Source organism: Peromyscus californicus, unplaced genomic scaffold (genome assembly GCF_007827085.1).
Source record: "Peromyscus californicus insignis strain IS unplaced genomic scaffold, ASM782708v3 Scaffold_9__1_contigs__length_137607984, whole genome shotgun sequence".
NCBI classification, from domain to species: Eukaryota; Metazoa; Chordata; class Mammalia; order Rodentia; family Cricetidae; genus Peromyscus; species Peromyscus californicus.
Window position 1 is genome coordinate 32,514,734 of NW_026294617.1, and position 19,949 is coordinate 32,534,682.

Below are 19,949 nucleotides of genomic sequence, written 5' to 3' on the forward strand. Positions count from 1 at the left end.
TGTTCTCAAGGGAGTATGCTTATCAGGGGTGGTGAACACCGGGATTTAACCTGTATAGTAACATGAAGTCCCATTTAATGTTAAAGTTAATCATCCTGCAGGATAAACATAATTTAAGAAAAACAACATGAAGCTCTCAGAGACAGATACAGCTAAAAGGACTTTCCCAACAAAGGTCAAATTTTCAAAATGTAGCTTTTATAAGAGTGAATAATCAAAATACATAAATATTCTAAACTTCTTGTCAAAAAAGCAAATTAAAAGGAAAGAATACTGTAGAATCTCCTTTTTGGAATGCAACACAAATTCATAAAAAAAAAAAATAAAAATGGATCAGTTTTGTACAAGTTGCCACATCCTGAGGTAACTTGTACTCTTCAGGGTTACTAAAAGTGAAGAGCTGGCAATTTGTTTTAAAAACTTCAATTTGCCGGGCGGTGGTGGCGCACGCCTTTAATCCCAGCACTCGGGAGGCAGAGCCAGGCGGATCTCTGTGAGTTCGAGGCCAGCCTGGGCTACCAAGTGAGTTCCAGGAAAGGCGCAAAGCTACACAGAGAAACCCTGTCTCGAAAAACCAAAAAAAAAAAAAAAAAACTTCAATTTATACTCAGCTTTGCAAGAAAGATCTGGACACTGCTGTTCATTTATACTCAGCTTTGTAAGAAAGATCTGGACACTGCTATCCATTTACACTCAGCTTTGTAAGAAAGATCTGGACACTGCTGTTCATTTATACTCAGCTTTGCAAGAAAGATCTGGACACTGCTGTCCATTTACACTCAGCTTTGTAAGAAAGATCTGAACACTGCTGTTCATTTATACTCAGCTTTGTAAGAAAGATCTGGACACTGCTGTTCTGGCTTCGTTTCTGTTGCTGGGATAAAAACACCCGACAACTTTGGAGAGAAAGGGGTTTTTTAGCTCACAGTCCATCTCCTCTGGAAAGTCAAGGCAGGACTGGAAGCAGGCCACAGCACATGCACAGACAAGAGCAAAGATGTACACTGCTGCACGCTCACTGCCTCCTGGGCCGCTTCAGCCCAGTGAGCCCTCTTCCCTCTTACACAGCTCACACCCAGTCTGCACAGAGTGCCACCACATCCATGTGGTCTTCTCATCTCAATTAAAAGTCAAGGTGATCCCACGGCACCCTGGCACATCCACAGCCAGCCTGAGGTACATAATTCCTCTTTTCAGGTGGTCCCAGTTTGTGCTGAGTTGACAATGAAAACTGATAGGTACAGTGGTTTATTAATGTAACACATTAGAATTACAGTTACAATGACTAAGAAACACAAGACAGGCAACTTTCTCAAGGACTTCAATTGACATTTTCTTGAGAGGGCTACACACTGCTGTGATGAAGTTCATACACTGCCATCTGCTGGTTAACAGGAAGCACCCCACAGCCGTCAAACACACTAAGAAAGATGATGACATAAGAAAAGGCGGATTTTTCTTTCTTAGCCTTCACCATAGCCTGCTGAATGGCTGGGCTCTGCAGGCTACTTTCCTACTCAGTCTCCAAACATCTCCGACAGCCTTCCAGATTCTATTACTACCCTGCTGGTTTGTGCTTCTCAAAGTAGGTCTTTGCTCTTTTCCTCTGGCTTTTGAGTTTCCCTCTGCTGTGCTGTTGGCTCCACAGACCCCTGCTTAGGCCGCAGCTTTCTGCCCGCCTCCCCACTGGCTCAAAATGTCTAGCATCCACGCTGCACTAAGCATTAGTTAGGCACCTAACAGAATGAGGCCCTCCAGAGCCTCGTAAAGCTGGTATTGTTACTCTCCTCATTCTACCTAGGAAACCAAACCTCACAGAAGCTCAAGGCCTTGTTCGGAATATCTAACTCAAGAATCCACTCTAAAAGTTCAGTACTTGGGTCTGGGAAGATGGCTCACTGATACAGGACCTGCCACACAGCCGCGAGGATCTAGGTTCAGGTCTCCAGTACCCATGTAAAAAGCCAGGATGATGATGCACACCTGAAATCATAGGCCTGAGGAAGTAGAAACAAGAGGGTCCTGCAGTTCACTGGCTGGCAGGTCATGCTGAATGTGTGAGCTCTCGATTAAGTGAGGGACCCTGCTTCACAGAACAACAACATTAACAATAGCAACAATAGTAATTAGGTGAGTGAGAAGACATCCAACATTGACCTCTATGACATAAATCAGTCTAGATGCCCTTCAACAGATGAATGCATTAAAAGTCTAGTGCACATACATCACAGAGCATTAATAACAACAAAGAAGTATGAAACTTTTCCCTTTGCAGCAAAATGGATGGAACTGAAGATGTCATTTTAAGCAAAATAAGCCAAGTTTAGCAACTGTGAAAATAATTCCCCACCTCTAAAAACCCTTGCTCTGAAGCAAGGCCTACCAGGAATGGGATGGGGGCAGTGGAAGGTGGCCAGACTGATGTTACCAATGCACACTGTGTGCTAGCATGGAAGTTATCAGTGTCCAAAATACATGCGGCATTACAAAATAGTAACTTCTGAACAAGGATAAATCTGTGGCCAATGCAACGCTTGCTGAAAACCAAGCACACGTGTCTGAGGAACTACAAGTCTCTGACAGATACAAGTCATTGCCAATACTATCAGGTAGGAGTGATTTCGAAGCTGCTATCAGTAGTCAGCACCAGCTTGTCATAGATGCACATTAACTCACAGCCAGTTCACACCTTTCCAACCAATTCACATCTTCACACCATCTACTCCCTCAAAGTGGAGTATTCTGCCTCCTCCCAGAAAACACCTTTTCAACCTGAGACTCACTGTATACTCTTTCCCTTAGGAAGGGCACCCTGAAGGTCACCCTCCTCTCCTACCACGGGACACTTGGGCCACACAGCACCTGGAACATGGCATTCAGACTATCAAAGACACATCCTATTATAATCCATTTGTTTATATGATGTCTGAAGTTCTAGGAGCCTGAGGGAAGCACCCAGAACAGGACCTATTCTCTAACATGCACTTGTAAGCGTCATAGCAATACTGTCATTAACAGGGCTGGCACAGTGTTTGTGTTCTGTGATGAAATCGTGATAAATACTTCAAACATCGATGAAAGGGGACCCCGCAAGGGTCTCTACGACAGGTGACTGTGAGCAAGTGGGTGGCTACGGATGAAGCCCTGGTCATCTCTCACAGCATCAACACTTGCTGTCCTTACAGCTCATGTTCATTCTGCTCCAGAGCTTTAAAAATGCACTGACTTTTGTTTTAATATTAAGATAGAGAATTTAAAAATCACCAAATTAAAATGCATAGGGTTCCTACCCAAAGCATTAATATGAAGATCTTAGATGGTATACTTCCAAGAGCAAAGACCTGGACCTTTTTAAAAAATGCCCATTGATGGAGCCCTGGCTGTGAATACTTTTTTTCATCTCAGTTTAACTGCATTACACAATCCTTATATAACTGCATCCTCCCAGGGCTGTGTTGCTATAGGAGTTTTAGTGATGTACAATTCTAAGGGAGTTAATGAGATGGCAAACTGGCTCAGCCCCCTGGCGCCACACAACTAAGAGACAGTCATACTGCAGGGAGGGACACCTTGGTCCCCCCTTATTGCATGCAGCATTCCAATAACCCGGTGCTCCAACAGTACACACAGAGAAGAAGGAAGTGTTACTGAGCATCTCAGTGACAGGAATCTGGTAATGCTACAATAAGGTAATAATCAAAGACAAAGCAGTAAGTCTTACTTGTATAAGACAGGCCTGTCCTGCAGGGCTTCCATGGCCTGAGTTAACACTGCAGACACATCACAGGACTCTTGTGTCAATGCTCTGCATTCACCTGGAACATAATCAGCATTATAACTTCTGCTATCTGTTCACACTTCCAGCTCTTTTCTTCAGAAGCAATCACTATCTCATTTTACACCTCAGATTTAACTAAAATGTACTTGCAAATCCCTACTATGTTCAAAGAACTGAGGAAATTCCCAATCTTTCAGACTCATAGAGGTGGTTCATTTCCAGCACACGATGACTGAGAAATGCTGAGGCACCTTAACATGGCTCTACCACTCCTGGGAGCCAAGGCTGCACAGCTGTCCAACACCAGCTTAGATGTTAAGGAAGCACAAAACAAAACAAAACAAAAAAATAAACAACAACAACAAAAAAAACTGAGGCAATGACCTGCCTTTGAGGAAGTAAAGTCCAGCCACAAGGATAAAACAAACGTGAAGTTATATAATAAAACAGCAGCATATCAATGCATCACAGTTAGTCACTGCATCACAGTGGGTGTGGACTGCTCCAGGGGGCACACAGAACCTCATGTAGTCTTGAAGACTGAGACAAGGCCTGGATACAGAGAAAGACAATGCTCCAGATGGGAGCAAACCATACAAACAAGAAGAGGTAGAGAAACAAGGAATCTAGACCTTAAACCAACAGAGCAGAGGACTAGGCATCAGTACAGTGTAGTGCAGGTACAGCCAGCTAACTGCATTAACTCCAGCCCTTGCACCGGTCAGCTGATAATACCTAACATACTGCACATTCACATGCCACTCTTGCTCAATGAAACCGTCTTCTCCGATTTAACACATTATTTTGTAAACACTTACTAAAACATTTTAAAAGCAAAATGTTTTAGTCAATCTTGAGGGACTTCCAGGGCCTGAGTTAACACTGGAGACACACCACAGGACTCCTGTGTCTAGGCAAAATAACCTCTTAAGTTACCTGCACTCAATTCCTGGAACCTGTAAATGTTACTGCCTTATGTGGCAAAAGAAACACTGATGATGGACTGAAAATTAAAAACCTTGATGCTGGGGAATTTTCTCACACTGCCAAAGTAAATTCAAGGTAACCTAAAATAGAAGAGGATGCCACAACAAGTCAGAAATGAAAATGGGAGTGAACTGGACAGACATGCGGGCTTGAGGGTGGAAGACAAGGACGAAGACGGGTCACAAGACAAAGCAAGCAGGTAGGAACCCTTAGTGACAGCCAGCAAGGAAAACTCAAGACTTCATCCTTACAAACGTAAGCAACCCAACTAGTCCAACAGACAGACAAGGAAGGAGAGACTACGTGACACGCCCTTCCAACACTAATGTCAAGGTGAGAACCAGGCCTGATTTCCGCTAAACCGCCAAAATGACACACTGATCATTCTATCTCATCAGTGGATTGGAAGATGAATCCACCGTTTATAACATTAAAGCTACATAAGTGGCACGAGCTGCCCAATCAAATGCTACCTTCATTTATTTATTCTAGGGCAGAAGCACCGTCTTTGCTCTTTTCCCTTAGAGAATATATAGTCGTTATTTATCCCGCTCTTCAGCAATGTTCTGGATAAAAACCTAAACACGGTATGTGAACATGTAGAGTTTGCTCTGCTTTGTAAGAAATATAATTGGGACTGAGAGATGGCTCAGCAGTTAAGGTACAGACTGCTCTAAGAGGACTCAGCTCAGTTTCCAGCACCCATGTTGGGAGGCTCACAACCACCTGTGACTTGAGCTCCAGGGGATCCAACACCCTGTCCTGGCCTCTGCGGGCACCTGCACTCACATGTGTGCTCTCCACACACATATACAAACACGTCTGAGGAAGTCAGATAAGGCCAAGTGAAATTTTAAGGATTAAGTACTAGTATGCACAAAAGAATCACTTACTTTGAGCCCATCGGTAAAGTCTTTCATAAGCCGTTTCTTGAAGCAAGGCCATCTGTTCCATAATTTCCAAACTTAAGTGAAAATTAAAGAGTTATACAATGTAAACTTTAGCCAACAGTTAGATCTAAGAATCTAATTATTCATGTTTAATTACATGACAGTTTGGCCCTTAACGTTTTATCATTTTATGGAATTTTTTCAATCATTTTTTACAATTAAATAAATGTTAAATATTAATTCCATCAGTTAATTCCAACTCTTATTTTAGTCAAATATATAAGGCAATGAACTTCCACCTTTCCCAAAGGCAAGTGAAGATTAAATTCCTATTTCACAGAATATAGTTTCAAAAGGAACCTAGAATGACTCTGAAAGTTTACAGATACAAGCAGCAATGTGATTGGCTTACCAAGCAGCTACTCACCCTGCTGTCTGCTGGTTGGTTCGCAACAGAACTTTGACATCATTATGAATCTGCTTCACTCTTCCTAATGCCTTGAAAAAGTCCTTTAAAATTAAAAATGTCATTAAAAAACAAACAAACAAACAAAAAAAACCAACCTGTGTTGTCAGGAAAACTATACTACCCTGAATTAAAAATCACTACAAAGGTGAAACAAAATTCTACCACTTATAATGAAGTCTTATGTAGATTTCAACTGCAATTTTATAGAAGGCATAGTAAGTATTTCTTCGCATTTTAAGAGCGACATTAATTTGTTCAGGCTTTGAAGGATGAAAACATATAAAATGGCAGCCTCTTCAAACAATTCCTTTGAGAAAATCCCACCAACGTGGAACCACAAAGCATGATAACTCTGCCTACTTCATACAAGTTGACACTACGCTGCTAGAAAACTCAGATAAGTAACATATGCTTGACAAATAAGGTATATTTGATAATCAAAGATTTAGAAATTTCCAAGGTCTACTCAGGTTCACAGTAATATTTGTCTAGCTTTGTCTTTGCTCACTTTAAGCTTTAGCTGTTTGGATAAACTAAGCCATACAAGAAACCTGCCATATTCTATAATGGTGTATCTGGTCCCCCAAGAAAATTTAGACAAAAGTTTCCATTCTCTCAGGAGCTTGAAGAAAGTTCCTGCTTGGTAAAAGGAATCACTCTTAACTCCAGCAAGAGGAACTTGTGGCCCTTCCATTAACATATGACTGGTGCCTATTAACTTGTCAGGGTCAATGCTAGCTTCCTTAATCTCTGCTCACAAGCCATCCCAGCTCACATGCCCCTTTCTCTCATTTAATCCTATGTGCAACTATAGAGTATAAACAGTGTAACAAACAGTATGCTGGTTCCCAGTAATAGTAAATGTGTAAAGACTAAGGAAGTCCCTGTTCTCAGGAAGCACACAGCTGAGTAAGGACTGTAAGCCTGAAGACACCTTCTAAACACAGCTGAGTAAGGACTGTAAGCCTGAAGACACCTTCTAAACACAGCTGAGTAAGGACTGTAAGCCTGAAGACACCTTCTAAACACAGCTGAGTAAGGACTGTAAGCCTGAAGACACCTTCTAAACACAGCTGAGTAAGGACTGTAAGCCTGAAGACACCTTCTAAACACAGCTGAGTAAGGACTGTAAGCCTGAAGACACCTTCTAAACACAGCTGAGTAAGGACTATAAGCCTGAAGACACCTTCTAAACACAGCTGAGTAAGGACTATAAGCCTGAAGACACCTTCTAAACACAGCTGAGTAAGGACTGTAAGCCTGAAGACACCTTCTAAACAGAGCAGCCCTGGATACTCAAGCACAGCCCAGCCTTGCAATCACTGGACCACCTTATGTCTCTGCTACATATGCATCTGTGCTCCCTCACCAGGAGATAAGAACAGAAAATGCTCATTAAAGAGACAGGACTCTGCTCGAGAAATACACTGGAGCCTTAGGATTTAGGAGACAAGAGTCCTTTCTGGACAAAATAAATGTCTTTAAGGAAAAAAAAGAAAATAGCCTTTGGGAGGTTTTATGATTTTTTTCATTCAGTCTGCAAAGGGTGACAAAGCATAAAAAAAAGATAAAAAGCAAATTCCAATTTAAGAAAGACAAAGAGTTATGAAAGTAAGCAATGTATCATTGTCCTAATCAAAACAGGGGGATGAGGAAAACATGTATATGTATTGTTTACCCTGAAAAAGGTGATACAACAGGCTAAATCCTGTATTCCATTTCAGAAATAGTCCCTGCAGATCAGGCTGACCTCAAACTCAAGAGTCACCTGCCTTTGCCTCCTACATGCTGGGATTAAAGGTGTGTGATATCACTCCAAACTGGATAATTACAGAATATTCTTTTAAATATAGATCTACAAATACAGTTTGTACAAGAATAGTGAACAGGTAAACTAGTTCACAAAGGATCAGAAGTGAAAAGAAGGGGTAATGGAGGTTTGTTTTGTTTTTTTTAAAGTTATGTTGTACTTCGACTTCAAAAAAATCTGTAACTTCAAAATAAACAAAACCCAAAACTAATTAAAATACATGCCTTAACTTCAAATTTAGATGGGAAAATTAAGTCTTGAAAATCTCATCTTCTTTGTAGCATTTGTGATTGCTACACTTAGTAGCCAGCACACGTACCTCAGTGACAGGGCCTCCTCTTGTGCCTCGGAGAAGAGCCATCTCATCAGAAGTCAGCTGGAACTTGGATAAAAAGGCGTCTGCTACTTGTGCTCTAATTTCTAATCTTTGGCTATAACAACAAGAAAAATGAAGTATATTATGCTTTGTCCAACTACAAAGCAAACGATATCCCTGACATGGTAGTTTATCAAACCAAACAAAGCTGTGAAAGATTCTCAGAATCTCTGAAAGCCTTGTTTCCACCTCAGACATTGCAGGGTCATCAGCAGGCAAGTGATAAAATCATTCCAAGCTCATCAGGGATGCAGGTGACGTAATTAGCTGATACTGCTCTGCCCTGCATGTCTGCACACAGTACAAGCTATTGTTCATTATGTAAAGGGAGAAATACGTTCACAAATGGTACCTGTATTACTAACTTAGAGCCGCTTACAAAGGCTAATTTCTAAGACAAAAATATGCCCTGGATTTCAAGGAATTCCTCTTAGTTATTAATATATCCTAAAGGTTTTCACATGAACCACAACACAAACAAAAATCAGTTGTGTGTTTTTATGTTACAATTTATTTTAGTTTTATTTGTTAGAATTAATGCATATTAGAATGAGAGGCCAAGAGTTTGTGAGTCAAAAAAGCCATGTCTCTATTTTGGCCTTCCTCACTTGTGATGGCTGTTCTTGGTTATCAACATGACTACATCTGGAATTATTTAAAACCCAAATAACTTGCCATACCTGTGAAGTATTTTTTCTTAATTAAATCATTTGAAGTTGCAAGACTCATTTCTAGTCTGGATCTTTGAGGTGGGAAGACACACCTTTAATCCAGATCTTTTAAGGTAGGAAGATCTACCTTTTATCTGGACCACACCTGCTGGCAGTCCATACAAAGGGCATGGAAGAAGGAAGCTCTCTGTCTGCTTGCTCTTGCCTTGCTAGCAAGTCCATCCTTCACTGCATTAGAGCCTACTTCTTCAGGATTCCATGGTATACTGAAGACCAGCTAAGACTGGTGGACTAAACAACTTCTGGATTCTTGGAACTTCCATTCATAGGCAGCCATTGTTGGATTAGCTGGATCACAGCCTGTAAGTCATTCTAATAAATCTTTCTATATAAAGAAATTCATTCTGTAAGTTGTTACTCTAGAAAACCTCTAGTACACCACTCTTTCTGCTTGACAATAAAAACAATATTATAAACTATACAATCTGGATGTAACATAGGTGTGGTAGCTAGCAATTAGGAAAAGGCATGCTCTAGACTAGGAGGCAGTCTACAGGGACCAGAGGACTGGAAAGGGTTTCCATCTAAAGGCCAGTCACTGCCTGAGCTCCCTGAGCAGCAACTCAACGTTCCTGATGCCTGAACCCTGGATCTGGAGCTATATACAGCTGGGCACAGTGGCACATGCCTGTTATTACAACACTATCGAGGCAGGGAGACAGGTGGATTGAAAATCTGAGGTTGGGATATATCTGTGGTAGAGCCCTTGCTCAGCACATATAAGACCATCAGTTGGATCCCCAGCACTACCAAAAATAAAAGAAAACCCCCACAGTATTTCACCAGTAGTATTCAAAGAGTAGCAATGTTCTATATTAAAAACATTCTGTTGAGAATTACAAAGATAAGCATTAACACCATTCATGTTCATGGCAGGACATGTCTACCTTGTGTTACTTGTATCTTTATGTTGAAAGACTTTAAATTCACCAAGTCAATGCCCTGGGATGAACAACATACATTTTTAAAAGGGAAACAAAATCCAGGTATTTACTTCAAACAATAATGTAACCCCTTAATTAATTCTACACAGAGCTAAAAGGTATATATGTCCTACTATACAAAAGTCATCTAATGTATTTTAACTTTTAGACAAAGCACCAACCCTTGTCACACAGGTTAAAAGTAATTACAAAGCATCATAAAATTCCTTGAAACAGTAGAAATTAACTATTTTACTTATAACCTTCTTTGGAGGTATTTTTTTTTTTCTGATCCTCAGATAAGCTTTATTAGGGTGCACAATAATTTGGGGGACACAATATATCATCACATTTCCCCTTTTTGTCTAAAATAAAAAATAAAGATGTTATAACTAATATAAGAAAAACTATATACAATAAGTACAATAACTATATACAATATATATATAAGCAATAAATACATCAACAATGTCTAGTCCATTTGCATTTGACAAATTCAGAGAAATATTCCATTATATATCTTATTTTTGTGAATACAAAGGATTGTATCTAATTTACCTTCTATCCTAATTTGCATTACCAAAACTATCTTTTTATGTCTTTCAAACTTATACACTTCACACATCTTTAGTGTGTTTCTTCTCTGAATTTCTTTTTTTTTTTTTGCAATACAATTCAGTTCTACATATCAGCCATGGATTCCCTTTTTCTCCCCCCTCCCGCCCCCCTCACCTTCCCTCCAACCCGCCCCCCATTCCCATCTCCTCCAGGGTAAAGCCTTCCCTGCGGACTGAGATCAACCTGGTAGACTCAGTCCAGGTAGGTCCAGTCCCCCTCTGGAGGTATTTTTAGACGTATCTTTGGCATCAATTATTAGGCACAAAGGAGAATCAACCTCCCAGTGGTTTCAATTATTAAAGTAGTGTTCCTGCCATCTTGATTGATCATGTGCCAATCATTACAACCGATTCCAAATACTGGTGACCTCTACTCCAAAACAGAAATAATCTCTCGAACTGAGAACCAGGCATCATGTTCCCAATGGCTGTTTTTATGTTAAAGTTACTACTAGATAAAGCTTAGGAACTAAGGTCCTCCGTGAACCTTGAATCACAGTAACCATTATTTTCACTTTGACTTAGTATTATTTACAACTTTCCACTTAATCTGCATTAATAAGGAGGTGACTGTATAAAGAAAAACTTACCTTTCTGATTGAAGCTTAGTGGTTTTTACTATTAAATCTTGAGTCTGTTCTTTTGCTGCCTGAAATTATAAATACACCACACATCAGTATATTCCAATCTCATAAAACTACTATCACCACTTCCTGGAATTCAGACAAATGGCACAGAGCTCAACACAAATGACAAAGAGCTCAGAAGGCCCCTGTAGTTGGCATCGATGGTTAAGGCTCAGGAGCTACCTTTCTAAGAGGCACTCTCTCAGAGTTCTCAGCACACACACACACACACACGACGTTGAAACACAGAAGAAGACAGTGTCTGGATGCTTTCTAGAGAAACACAAGTACTGGGAAAGCCACCTGAGGGCAAGGACATGGCTTCAGTGGTGGACTGGTGAGCTGCGTTGAATCACTGGTCTACAGTGGGTACAAAGTTCAACAGTGCAGGTGATGGGAATGAAGTCTCAGAGCCAGAAAACACAGGCCCTGGAGACAGACCTGGTTGCTTCTGCTCAACTTTCATACCAAGCAATGCTTCCCGTGCCTACCTTTTAAGCCAGAGCCCAAAACTCAGAAGTGAACTTGGTGAGCATCATACTATCCAAAAATCAGCCAGTCATCTATGAGGCAGATTCCAAAACGGCAGAAGTGTGCCCAACAGGAGTCTCAAAACCCCAAACTATAGAACACGACAAATATAAGTCATTAGGAACTGCTGAGATGGCTCAGTGGAAAAAGGCCAAACCTGGGGACCAGCATCTGAGCTCTAAAACGCACATGGTAAATGGAGAGAAACAACTCACATAAATTGTTCTCCAACTTACACACATACGCCATGGCATATACACAGATAATAATACATAAATTAATGTCATAAAAAATTTAAGGCAATAGCAATGAAAGGAGAGACAAATGGCCAAGGATGGGGCAGACATAGTGTCCATGCCATGCAAAGACAATGAGCCAGAATTATTAGCATACCAAGTCACTAGTGAGTAGACACTACAGAACCCATAACAGATAGCAACACACAGAGTAGAGGGGTCAGTCAGTGGACACTGCACAGCACCCATAACAGACAACAACACACAGAGGGGTCAGTCAGTGGACACTGCACAGCACCCATAACAGACAACAACACACAGAGGGGTCAGTCAGTGGACACTGCACAGCACCCGTAACAGATAACACCACACAGAGGAATCAGTCAGTGGACACTGCACAGCACCCGTAACAGACAACACCACACAGAGGAGTCAGTCAGTGGACACTGCACAGCACCCATAACAGACAACAACACACAGAGGGGTCAGTCAGTGGACACTGCACAGCACCCATAACAGACAGTGACACACAGAGGGGTCAGTCAGTGGACACTGCACAGCACCCATAACAGACAACACACACAGAGGAGTCAGTCAGTGGACACTGCACAGCACCCGTAACAGACAACAACACACAGAGGGGTCAGTCAGTGGACACTGCACAGCACCCATAACAGACAGTGACACACAGAGGGGTCAGTCAGTGGACACTGCACAGCACCCGTAACAGACGACAACACATAGAGGGGTCAGTCAGTGGACACTGCACAGCACCTGTAACAGACAACACACACAGAGGAGTCAGTCAGTGGACACTGCAAAGCACCCATAACAGACAGTGACACACAGAGGGGTCAGTCAGTGGACACTGTACAGTACCCATAACAGACAGTGATACACAGAGGGGTCAGTCAGTGGACACTGCACAGCACCCATAACACACAGAGACACACAGAGGGGTCAGTCAGTGGACACTGCACAGCACCCATAACAGACAACAACACACAGAGGGGTCAGTCAGTGGACACTGCACAGCACCCGTAACAGACAGAGACACATAGAGGGGTCAGTCAGTGGACACTGCACAGCACCCGTAACAGACGACACACACAGAGCAGAGGAGTCAGTTAAAAGAGGAACTAGATCAAGCATCTCAAGGAAATGGGCCGTTTTCATGTTGGAACTTTACACTGAAGAGCCGAACTTCTGTGGGTCAGGTCTCTGAAACTGGAGGCAACTAAGGCCTCTCCCTCCTTCCTGCTAATTCTCTTCTCAGTGGGAATCTGTCTTTCTGCTTCCTAAACATCCTGTGAAGGATGAGGACACCTGAACCTCTAGTGATATTTTTCAGACAGGCTTGAACCGTGGTTCAGTCTGTCACTGACTCTAGGAATAAAGCTGAGTGTAGCAGCTCCAGAGCACTGTCAACCAAGAGTCTCCAAGTCCAACAGCATCTCCAAATGCCTATACTGCTTGATATTTGCCTTCAAGCTTAACTTCTACCCTTTGTAGTCTAACATTAAAAAATTCTTCCCTGTACAGACCCAGCTTAATTTGGACTCATCCTCAGCTAAAGAGAACCTGAAGAAAAATTGTATTTTTATTACATGATAAATTCTTGTGTAGAGAAATTCTTATTTTTGAAGAATTTGCTGTTTTCCTCTAAGTATTTGCTACTAGTTCCTGAAGAACTTGTTCCTGCTGGACTCTGGCATCAGAGATCTCAAAGATCCACCAACATTCTACAGAAAATCTGCACTGTTAGAGGCCCTTGGAGTTAACTAATAATACAAAGCCATCATGAAAAGAAACACAGGGCATTCATTCATGTATTTGGGCTCTTGTAAAACTGTAACATTTGCATCTAACCTTCCTCCACAGCATCACGTGGCAGACGTCTGTACATTTTCGAAACGTCCCTTTCCCATTAGCTACATTGACACCCAGGCACTGTGAGGTACCTGTAATCGGCTTGTCATGTCCTGACAGCAGCTGCTCATTGCCTGGACATCTTCATTAATGCTTTCAAGTTCCTGAAAGGGGAGTAAATACTATCAACTACTGCACACAACATACAGAAATTTCTCCTTCTGAGGTCAAATCCCACAGTTTCTGTTGTTTTGTCAAAGCATAACAAAGGATCTTTATGAAATTCATTCTTACAAAAAAAATAATACCTACTGTTACAAAGGTGTAAAGAAACTGGTCCATTTCTTTTAGAGGGTATATGAAAACAAAAAATATCAGATGAATATATTTTACATACATTAACATAAGAATAACTACATAGGTAATAAATATTAGCTAGATCTAGCCACTCCAAAGTTATATGTACTTCAAATTTATATGTATATGTAGAATTGTATATATAGTTTTATCTGTCAATTTCTAAAATTGAAAAAAAGACAAATCATAGCACAAAATAGTAAATATGCAACAACACACACAGGACAGTCAAGAATTCTCTAAACAAATGGACCCTTAAACACTTTAGCTAACAATGGAAAGGGTTTACAGAGCAGCAACTGTGATGAACCTGTGTTTTCCAAAGATGTCTACACAAAGTTAAAAGTCATAAATTAAAACACACAGTGCTGGGGGCTGGAGAGATGGCTCAGAGGCTAAGAGCACTGGCTGCTCTTCCAGAAGTGCTAAGTTCAATTCCCAGCAACCACATATGGCTCACAACCATCTATAATGAGATCTGGTGCTCTCTACTGCATGCAGGCATACATGCAGGCAGAGCACTGTACACAAGATTTTTTAAAAAATAAAAAAGTTAATTAAAAAAAAACACACACACACAGTACCTCATCATTTCTTTAAAAAAAATAACAAAACTTTCATTTTGAAAACATGGGAAAGCAATTCAGTGCAACATGATGACAGTTGCTTCTGAGCGATGCTAGCCACGCAGGGAGTCGATCAGCCATAAACACAGCCCATTTATAAAGCTTTCATTGAATTTTTACTGAATTACCTAATTCCCCTCGTTGAACAAAATTACCGACTATAAAATATAACAAGTATATGATAAACTATTTCTTATAGACTTTTAAAAATATCTAAAGTTGAGATAATGCTCATGTACTCATTGCCCAGCTTCAACAGTTATCAGCTCATGGCCATTCTCTCTTCTTCTGTCTACCCACTTTCCCCATCCACGTTTCCTCTCTCCATATAAACTGAATTATTCTCATGCAATTCCAAGTGTAATTTTATCTATGAACTTCTCTTTATGTCATTCTGAGAAGATAATAAGTAGACTATCACTCAGGTTTAACAACAATTCCCCCACCCAGCCTGCTCTTTCTTTCTTTTTTAAAACAGGGTCTCACTATGTACCCGGCCTGGCCTTGAATTCAAAACTCTACATCAGCCTCCAGAGCACTGGCATTACAAAAGTGCATCAAACTCAGCAACAATAACCTTTTAATGTTAAACGCCCTGCTCGAACTTCTCCAACACCTTCAATTTTCTAAAATAAAAACAAAAAAAACCAACTGTGTGCATCAAATAAAAAAGATTTGCAAATACTTAACAGGATGATATTTGTTTCCTGTTTAGTGTATAGATTGTTACTCCAACTTATGCATTGGAAGAAGTCGCTCAGTTGCTTACACAGTTGGAAGGTTCCAGACTGCTCTGACTGCACCATCCCAGTATCAGCGCAGTCTTCTGTCCCCAGTCCTGCCTGCAGTCAGTCAGATCCAGAGCACCACTGCACAGTTAAACTTGCGGCATGAGTTCCTTAGCACTGATACTGCACACCTTTAACAGGAGTCGTGTATCAGTGGCTAGATCAGTGACTCTTAACCTCGGTGATTCTTCACCTCTGGGATACAGGGCAATGTCCACTGGCATTCTTGGTTGGAACAACTGGAGACAAGATAGCTCTACCAACAACAACTGGGTATAGACCAGGGATGCTGATAAAAATCCTACAGTTCAGAGAAGATTCCCTAACATCTATTTAGCCCAAAATGTTAATAGTCTCCAGGCTGAGAAAGCCTGAGCCAGATCCATGAATACAACTGTGGCAGTGAAATCTCATATTCTAATCATTCACTGGCTGGACTACTATGAGACAAGCTTTCCCTCAGCACCTGTATGCAGCTGGCAGAGAAGAGTGCTGATGTTTCACTTCCATTCAGCAACTCAAACACAGCAAGCTGGTATACTTAGACCCACCAAAAGTATCGAGTGAGGGTTCTGTCTGATTTGGTGTGTACACACAAGGCACATGTGTGGAGGGCAAAGGACAACTCCAGGGACTTGGTTTTCTCCTGCCACCTTGTGGGATCTGAGGACCAAACTCAGAGGGTCAGGCCTGCTCATAAGCACCTACCTCTACTGGACTGAGTGATCCTGTTTGACTTTTATTGTCACCGTAACTTACAGATGTCATGTGTGATGTGGTCAGTTCGCAGTTATTCTTTGTGAGGTTCTTTAATCTAATTCCTTCCAAGACACGTCCGGTCATGATAAGATCATTCTGTTCAGTAGTCAAACGTGCTTAGAGACTACAATCTGAACGTGTTCATCACTACTGTCTTTTTTTCTTATATGTATGTGTGTGTGTCTACACGTTTGTTCGTATGCACATGCGCACATGGTGCCCTCAGGAGGCCAGGAAAGGGTGTCAGATCCCCTGGAGTGGGAGTTAAGTTGTGAGCCACTTGATAGGAGTGCTAGAACTGAAGCCTAGTTCTCAGCAAACACTCTTAACTGTCTTTAAAAAAAAATGAATTCTGCCAAGCTTTCCTTTTCACCTCTGAAATTATTAGCCTTCAATCAATGAAATCCTAGTAAATGCTTTAAGACTGTTTTTTTCAAGTCCTTGCTAAAACCATGTATATCACTTCCGCCTGACTTGCATATTGTCAGTATACAGCAGTATTAACAATGTCATATTAATAGTCATAAAATATTACACAATAAACAAATTACATCATAATAAATAACATTTATCTTCATCCTATGGTTGAATAAACCACAGTCAAATATATTGAATTGTTATTCATGTTGAAATAATTATCTTGATCTAGAAATTAGGTACTTTAGGAGATAACAAAAGTAACTCAACACTACCAATCTCCAAGTGAAGAAGTGTCATCTAAGGTAGTGCATTAAATGGGGAAATATTTCCTCTGGAAAATCATTCAGAGAAATGTTAATTTTTTTATTAAGAAGTTACTATTCCTAGCCAGGTGCACACCTTTAATCCCAGCACTCGGGAGGCAGAGCCAGGTGGATCTCTGTGAGTTCAAGGGCAGCCTGGTCTATAGAGTGAGTTCCAGGACAGCCATAGCTACACAGAGAAACTCTATCTCAAAAAAAACAACCAAACAAACAAACGAAGTTACACTTGATAATTTCTCAAAATAAATATTACAACTTTTTAGTAGAGGCAAAGAATTCAGAAATCACAATAATTAAAATAAAAACAGAGTTAAATTAGTTTTTATTTGACCATGACACATAATCAGTTAACATTGCAATTTAATTAAAAAAAAACTAATCAAAACACCAAACACATAGTTTCCCATAAACCCTAAGGGCAGTTACGTACCTCCTTCACCTCCTTGAAAATGCTCACAAATTCCTCATTGATGGCCAAGCTTCTACGCTCAATATCGCCACGTAAATTTCTTCGAGTCCGCAAACTATTTTCAACAAAAAATGTTGAAAGTGCCTTGAGAGCTTCCAACATCTCCTGTACAAGTGACAACAGAGGAAAATCACTAGGGCTGACTTTGAAATGGTTTCCTGATATCCAGTCAAAGTCCAACGAAATGATTTTCAATTGGCTCATTTCCATTAAACAACTCAAAAAGTAATGTCTTTCTAATTACTAAGCAGTAAACTTACTTCCAGAACACAGGAATAGTATACCTATATATAACATATAATCGTATATGTACAAAGTAATATACAGCAGAACTGCTTTGACAGCACTTCTTTATGCACTTAGTATATGTTCTGAGAGAGGGTAAGTGAAGCAACAAGTATAGAAAGTTATAGCAGCATGTTAGGTCTGCCTGTGCAAAGGAGACTGATTTTGGAATGTCAATTTTAAATCATCGTCATAACTTGGCTCAAACACCTTTATTAATTAAAACAGGAACCATTACAACTGACACATTTTTGCCAATGAGAAATATTTACTTCTGTAACACAAACATCTATGTTTTGGATTCAATGAACTCCTGGAAAACATTTTCTTCATGCAACAAGTTGTTGAGATGCTTGAAGAAGTGAAGATAAATATGGTCAATGAGGCAAAACTTTATTGCTCAATTTATTCAACTTTTGAAGCGCTGCTCGTGTGTCAGGCAGTCCGGAGTTCTGGAGAAACGGGCCCTTTATGTGACCAATCCTTGAAGTAGGCTTGCAGTTTTCCAATTGCTGAGCGCACTTCTCCGGTGTAATATGGTCTCACTGGGATTGTAAAGGCCGGCAGGGAACACACAAATCGGCGATCACGAAGTTGTTTCCTCTTCGTTATGTTTTCCGGGATTGAAGTTGACTTTTGAGAAGTGCTTTGTAGTTTCTTCTTCATCCAAACACTGAGCTTTTATTCCAAGCTCTCCTATTTAACCCCCTTTTTGTAGCATGTCACAATCTTATCTAGTCCTGAGCCTTATTTTTCAGTCAACATTTTAATGCTTGTTTTTAAGTATGTCAAATTCTCTCTGGCCGCTTATTTTCACTTACCTACATATTTAACTACCGCTTTACGACTCTCACTTTACTTTTTTTTTTCTTTTATGCCACGTTGGCATGGCCAATACACCTGGCTACTCCATTCTGCAGAAGAGAAAGCCAGCCCTGCGAAGAGCTGCGAAGTCCTGTTCTAGAAGGGTCGCGGGGGGCGTGTGGGTAGGTATTCCAGTAAGAACACAGCAGGGGCGCACAACAGTCTGTGCACAGCTAACCACGAAGCCAGGGAGGAGTCTCCCTGCGCCCGGGGCAGCAGCTCCGGCGCTCGCCCGGCAGTAGGGCTGGGGCTGAGGCTCGCAGGTCCCTCCCGGCGCCCCCGCCCCCCTCCGGGTACCTTGTCATTGTCCAGCCGCGTCTCCAGGATCTTGTGCAGCTTCCGTGACAGCGGGTTGTTGGGCTGCGCGGGGGTCGCGCCCGCTCCATTACTGAGGCCGTTGGCCGGCCCAGAGGCCGGGACCGCAGCCACTTCTCCACTGGCGTCCGCCATTGCGGACAGACCCGGCGCGACGGGAGCACTGCGCATGCGCGCCCGCCAGCGCATGCGCACATCCGGCCGAGCATGCGCGCCGCCACCTGACACTCCGTTTACTTTAAAATCCTGGAAGGAGGCGGTAGCACATTCAGCAGAGAAGAAATTGGAGGTACTAAAAGAGACTTCAGGAATCTGAATCTAAGAAATGCAGAACTAATGATGTAGTAATATGTAAAATACGCTGAAACCAGTACCTGGCACTTGTGGTCAACAGAACTGATTCGAATTAAATTCCCTTGTCTGAATTCATCTCTCTGAAAAGCATCCGTGGAAGGTACAGTGTGCACCAGGGCCTCTGGTGTGCACTGGACAATCTACTTTGTGCACTGAAACAAAGGAGTTAATAAACGTTGTTGGGCCAAGACAGTATACAGAAGACAATGAAGAGAGAAAGAAATTTGGCCAAGATGGTTACTCAAGAAGGCTTGCAAGGACTTGGCCTTTTATCTGAGATCTGAAGGAGATTCAGAACTGTGAGAAACTCCAAGTATGAGAAACTCTACATGTTAAAGCCTAGAAAAAGAAGGAACTTCACTGTCTTGCAAACTGACAAAAGCCAGTGTAGCTGGAAAGCCTTGAGCAAGAAAGTGTTTTGCATATATATATATATATATATATATATATATATATATATATATATATATGGTTTCATCATGATGAAATATTGGATGGAGTTGGAAGGTCAATGAATGAGTCATTGATGATTTTGAGTAGTGGGTT

The 19,949-nt window shown here is 41.3% G+C and overlaps 1 protein-coding gene across 1 annotated transcript in view; it reads right to left on the reverse strand.

Annotated features, from left to right (window-relative positions):
- The window catches only part of Cog6 (component of oligomeric golgi complex 6), a 51,194-nt gene extending 31,977 nt beyond the window's left edge, over positions 1-19,217 (reverse strand). Inside the window, exons 1-8 of the mRNA XM_052730134.1 lie at positions 19,032-19,217; positions 17,547-17,690; positions 13,936-14,007; positions 11,172-11,230; positions 8,254-8,365; positions 6,083-6,165; positions 5,659-5,729; positions 3,722-3,815 (exon numbers count right to left, since the gene is read on the reverse strand). Coding sequence (XP_052586094.1) covers positions 3,722-3,815; positions 5,659-5,729; positions 6,083-6,165; positions 8,254-8,365; positions 11,172-11,230; positions 13,936-14,007; positions 17,547-17,690; positions 19,032-19,184 — 788 coding nt within the window. The 5' untranslated portion in view covers positions 19,185-19,217. The remainder of the gene's footprint in view (positions 1-3,721; positions 3,816-5,658; positions 5,730-6,082; positions 6,166-8,253; positions 8,366-11,171; positions 11,231-13,935; positions 14,008-17,546; positions 17,691-19,031) is intronic.
- Positions 19,218-19,949: the final 732 nt, after the last annotated feature.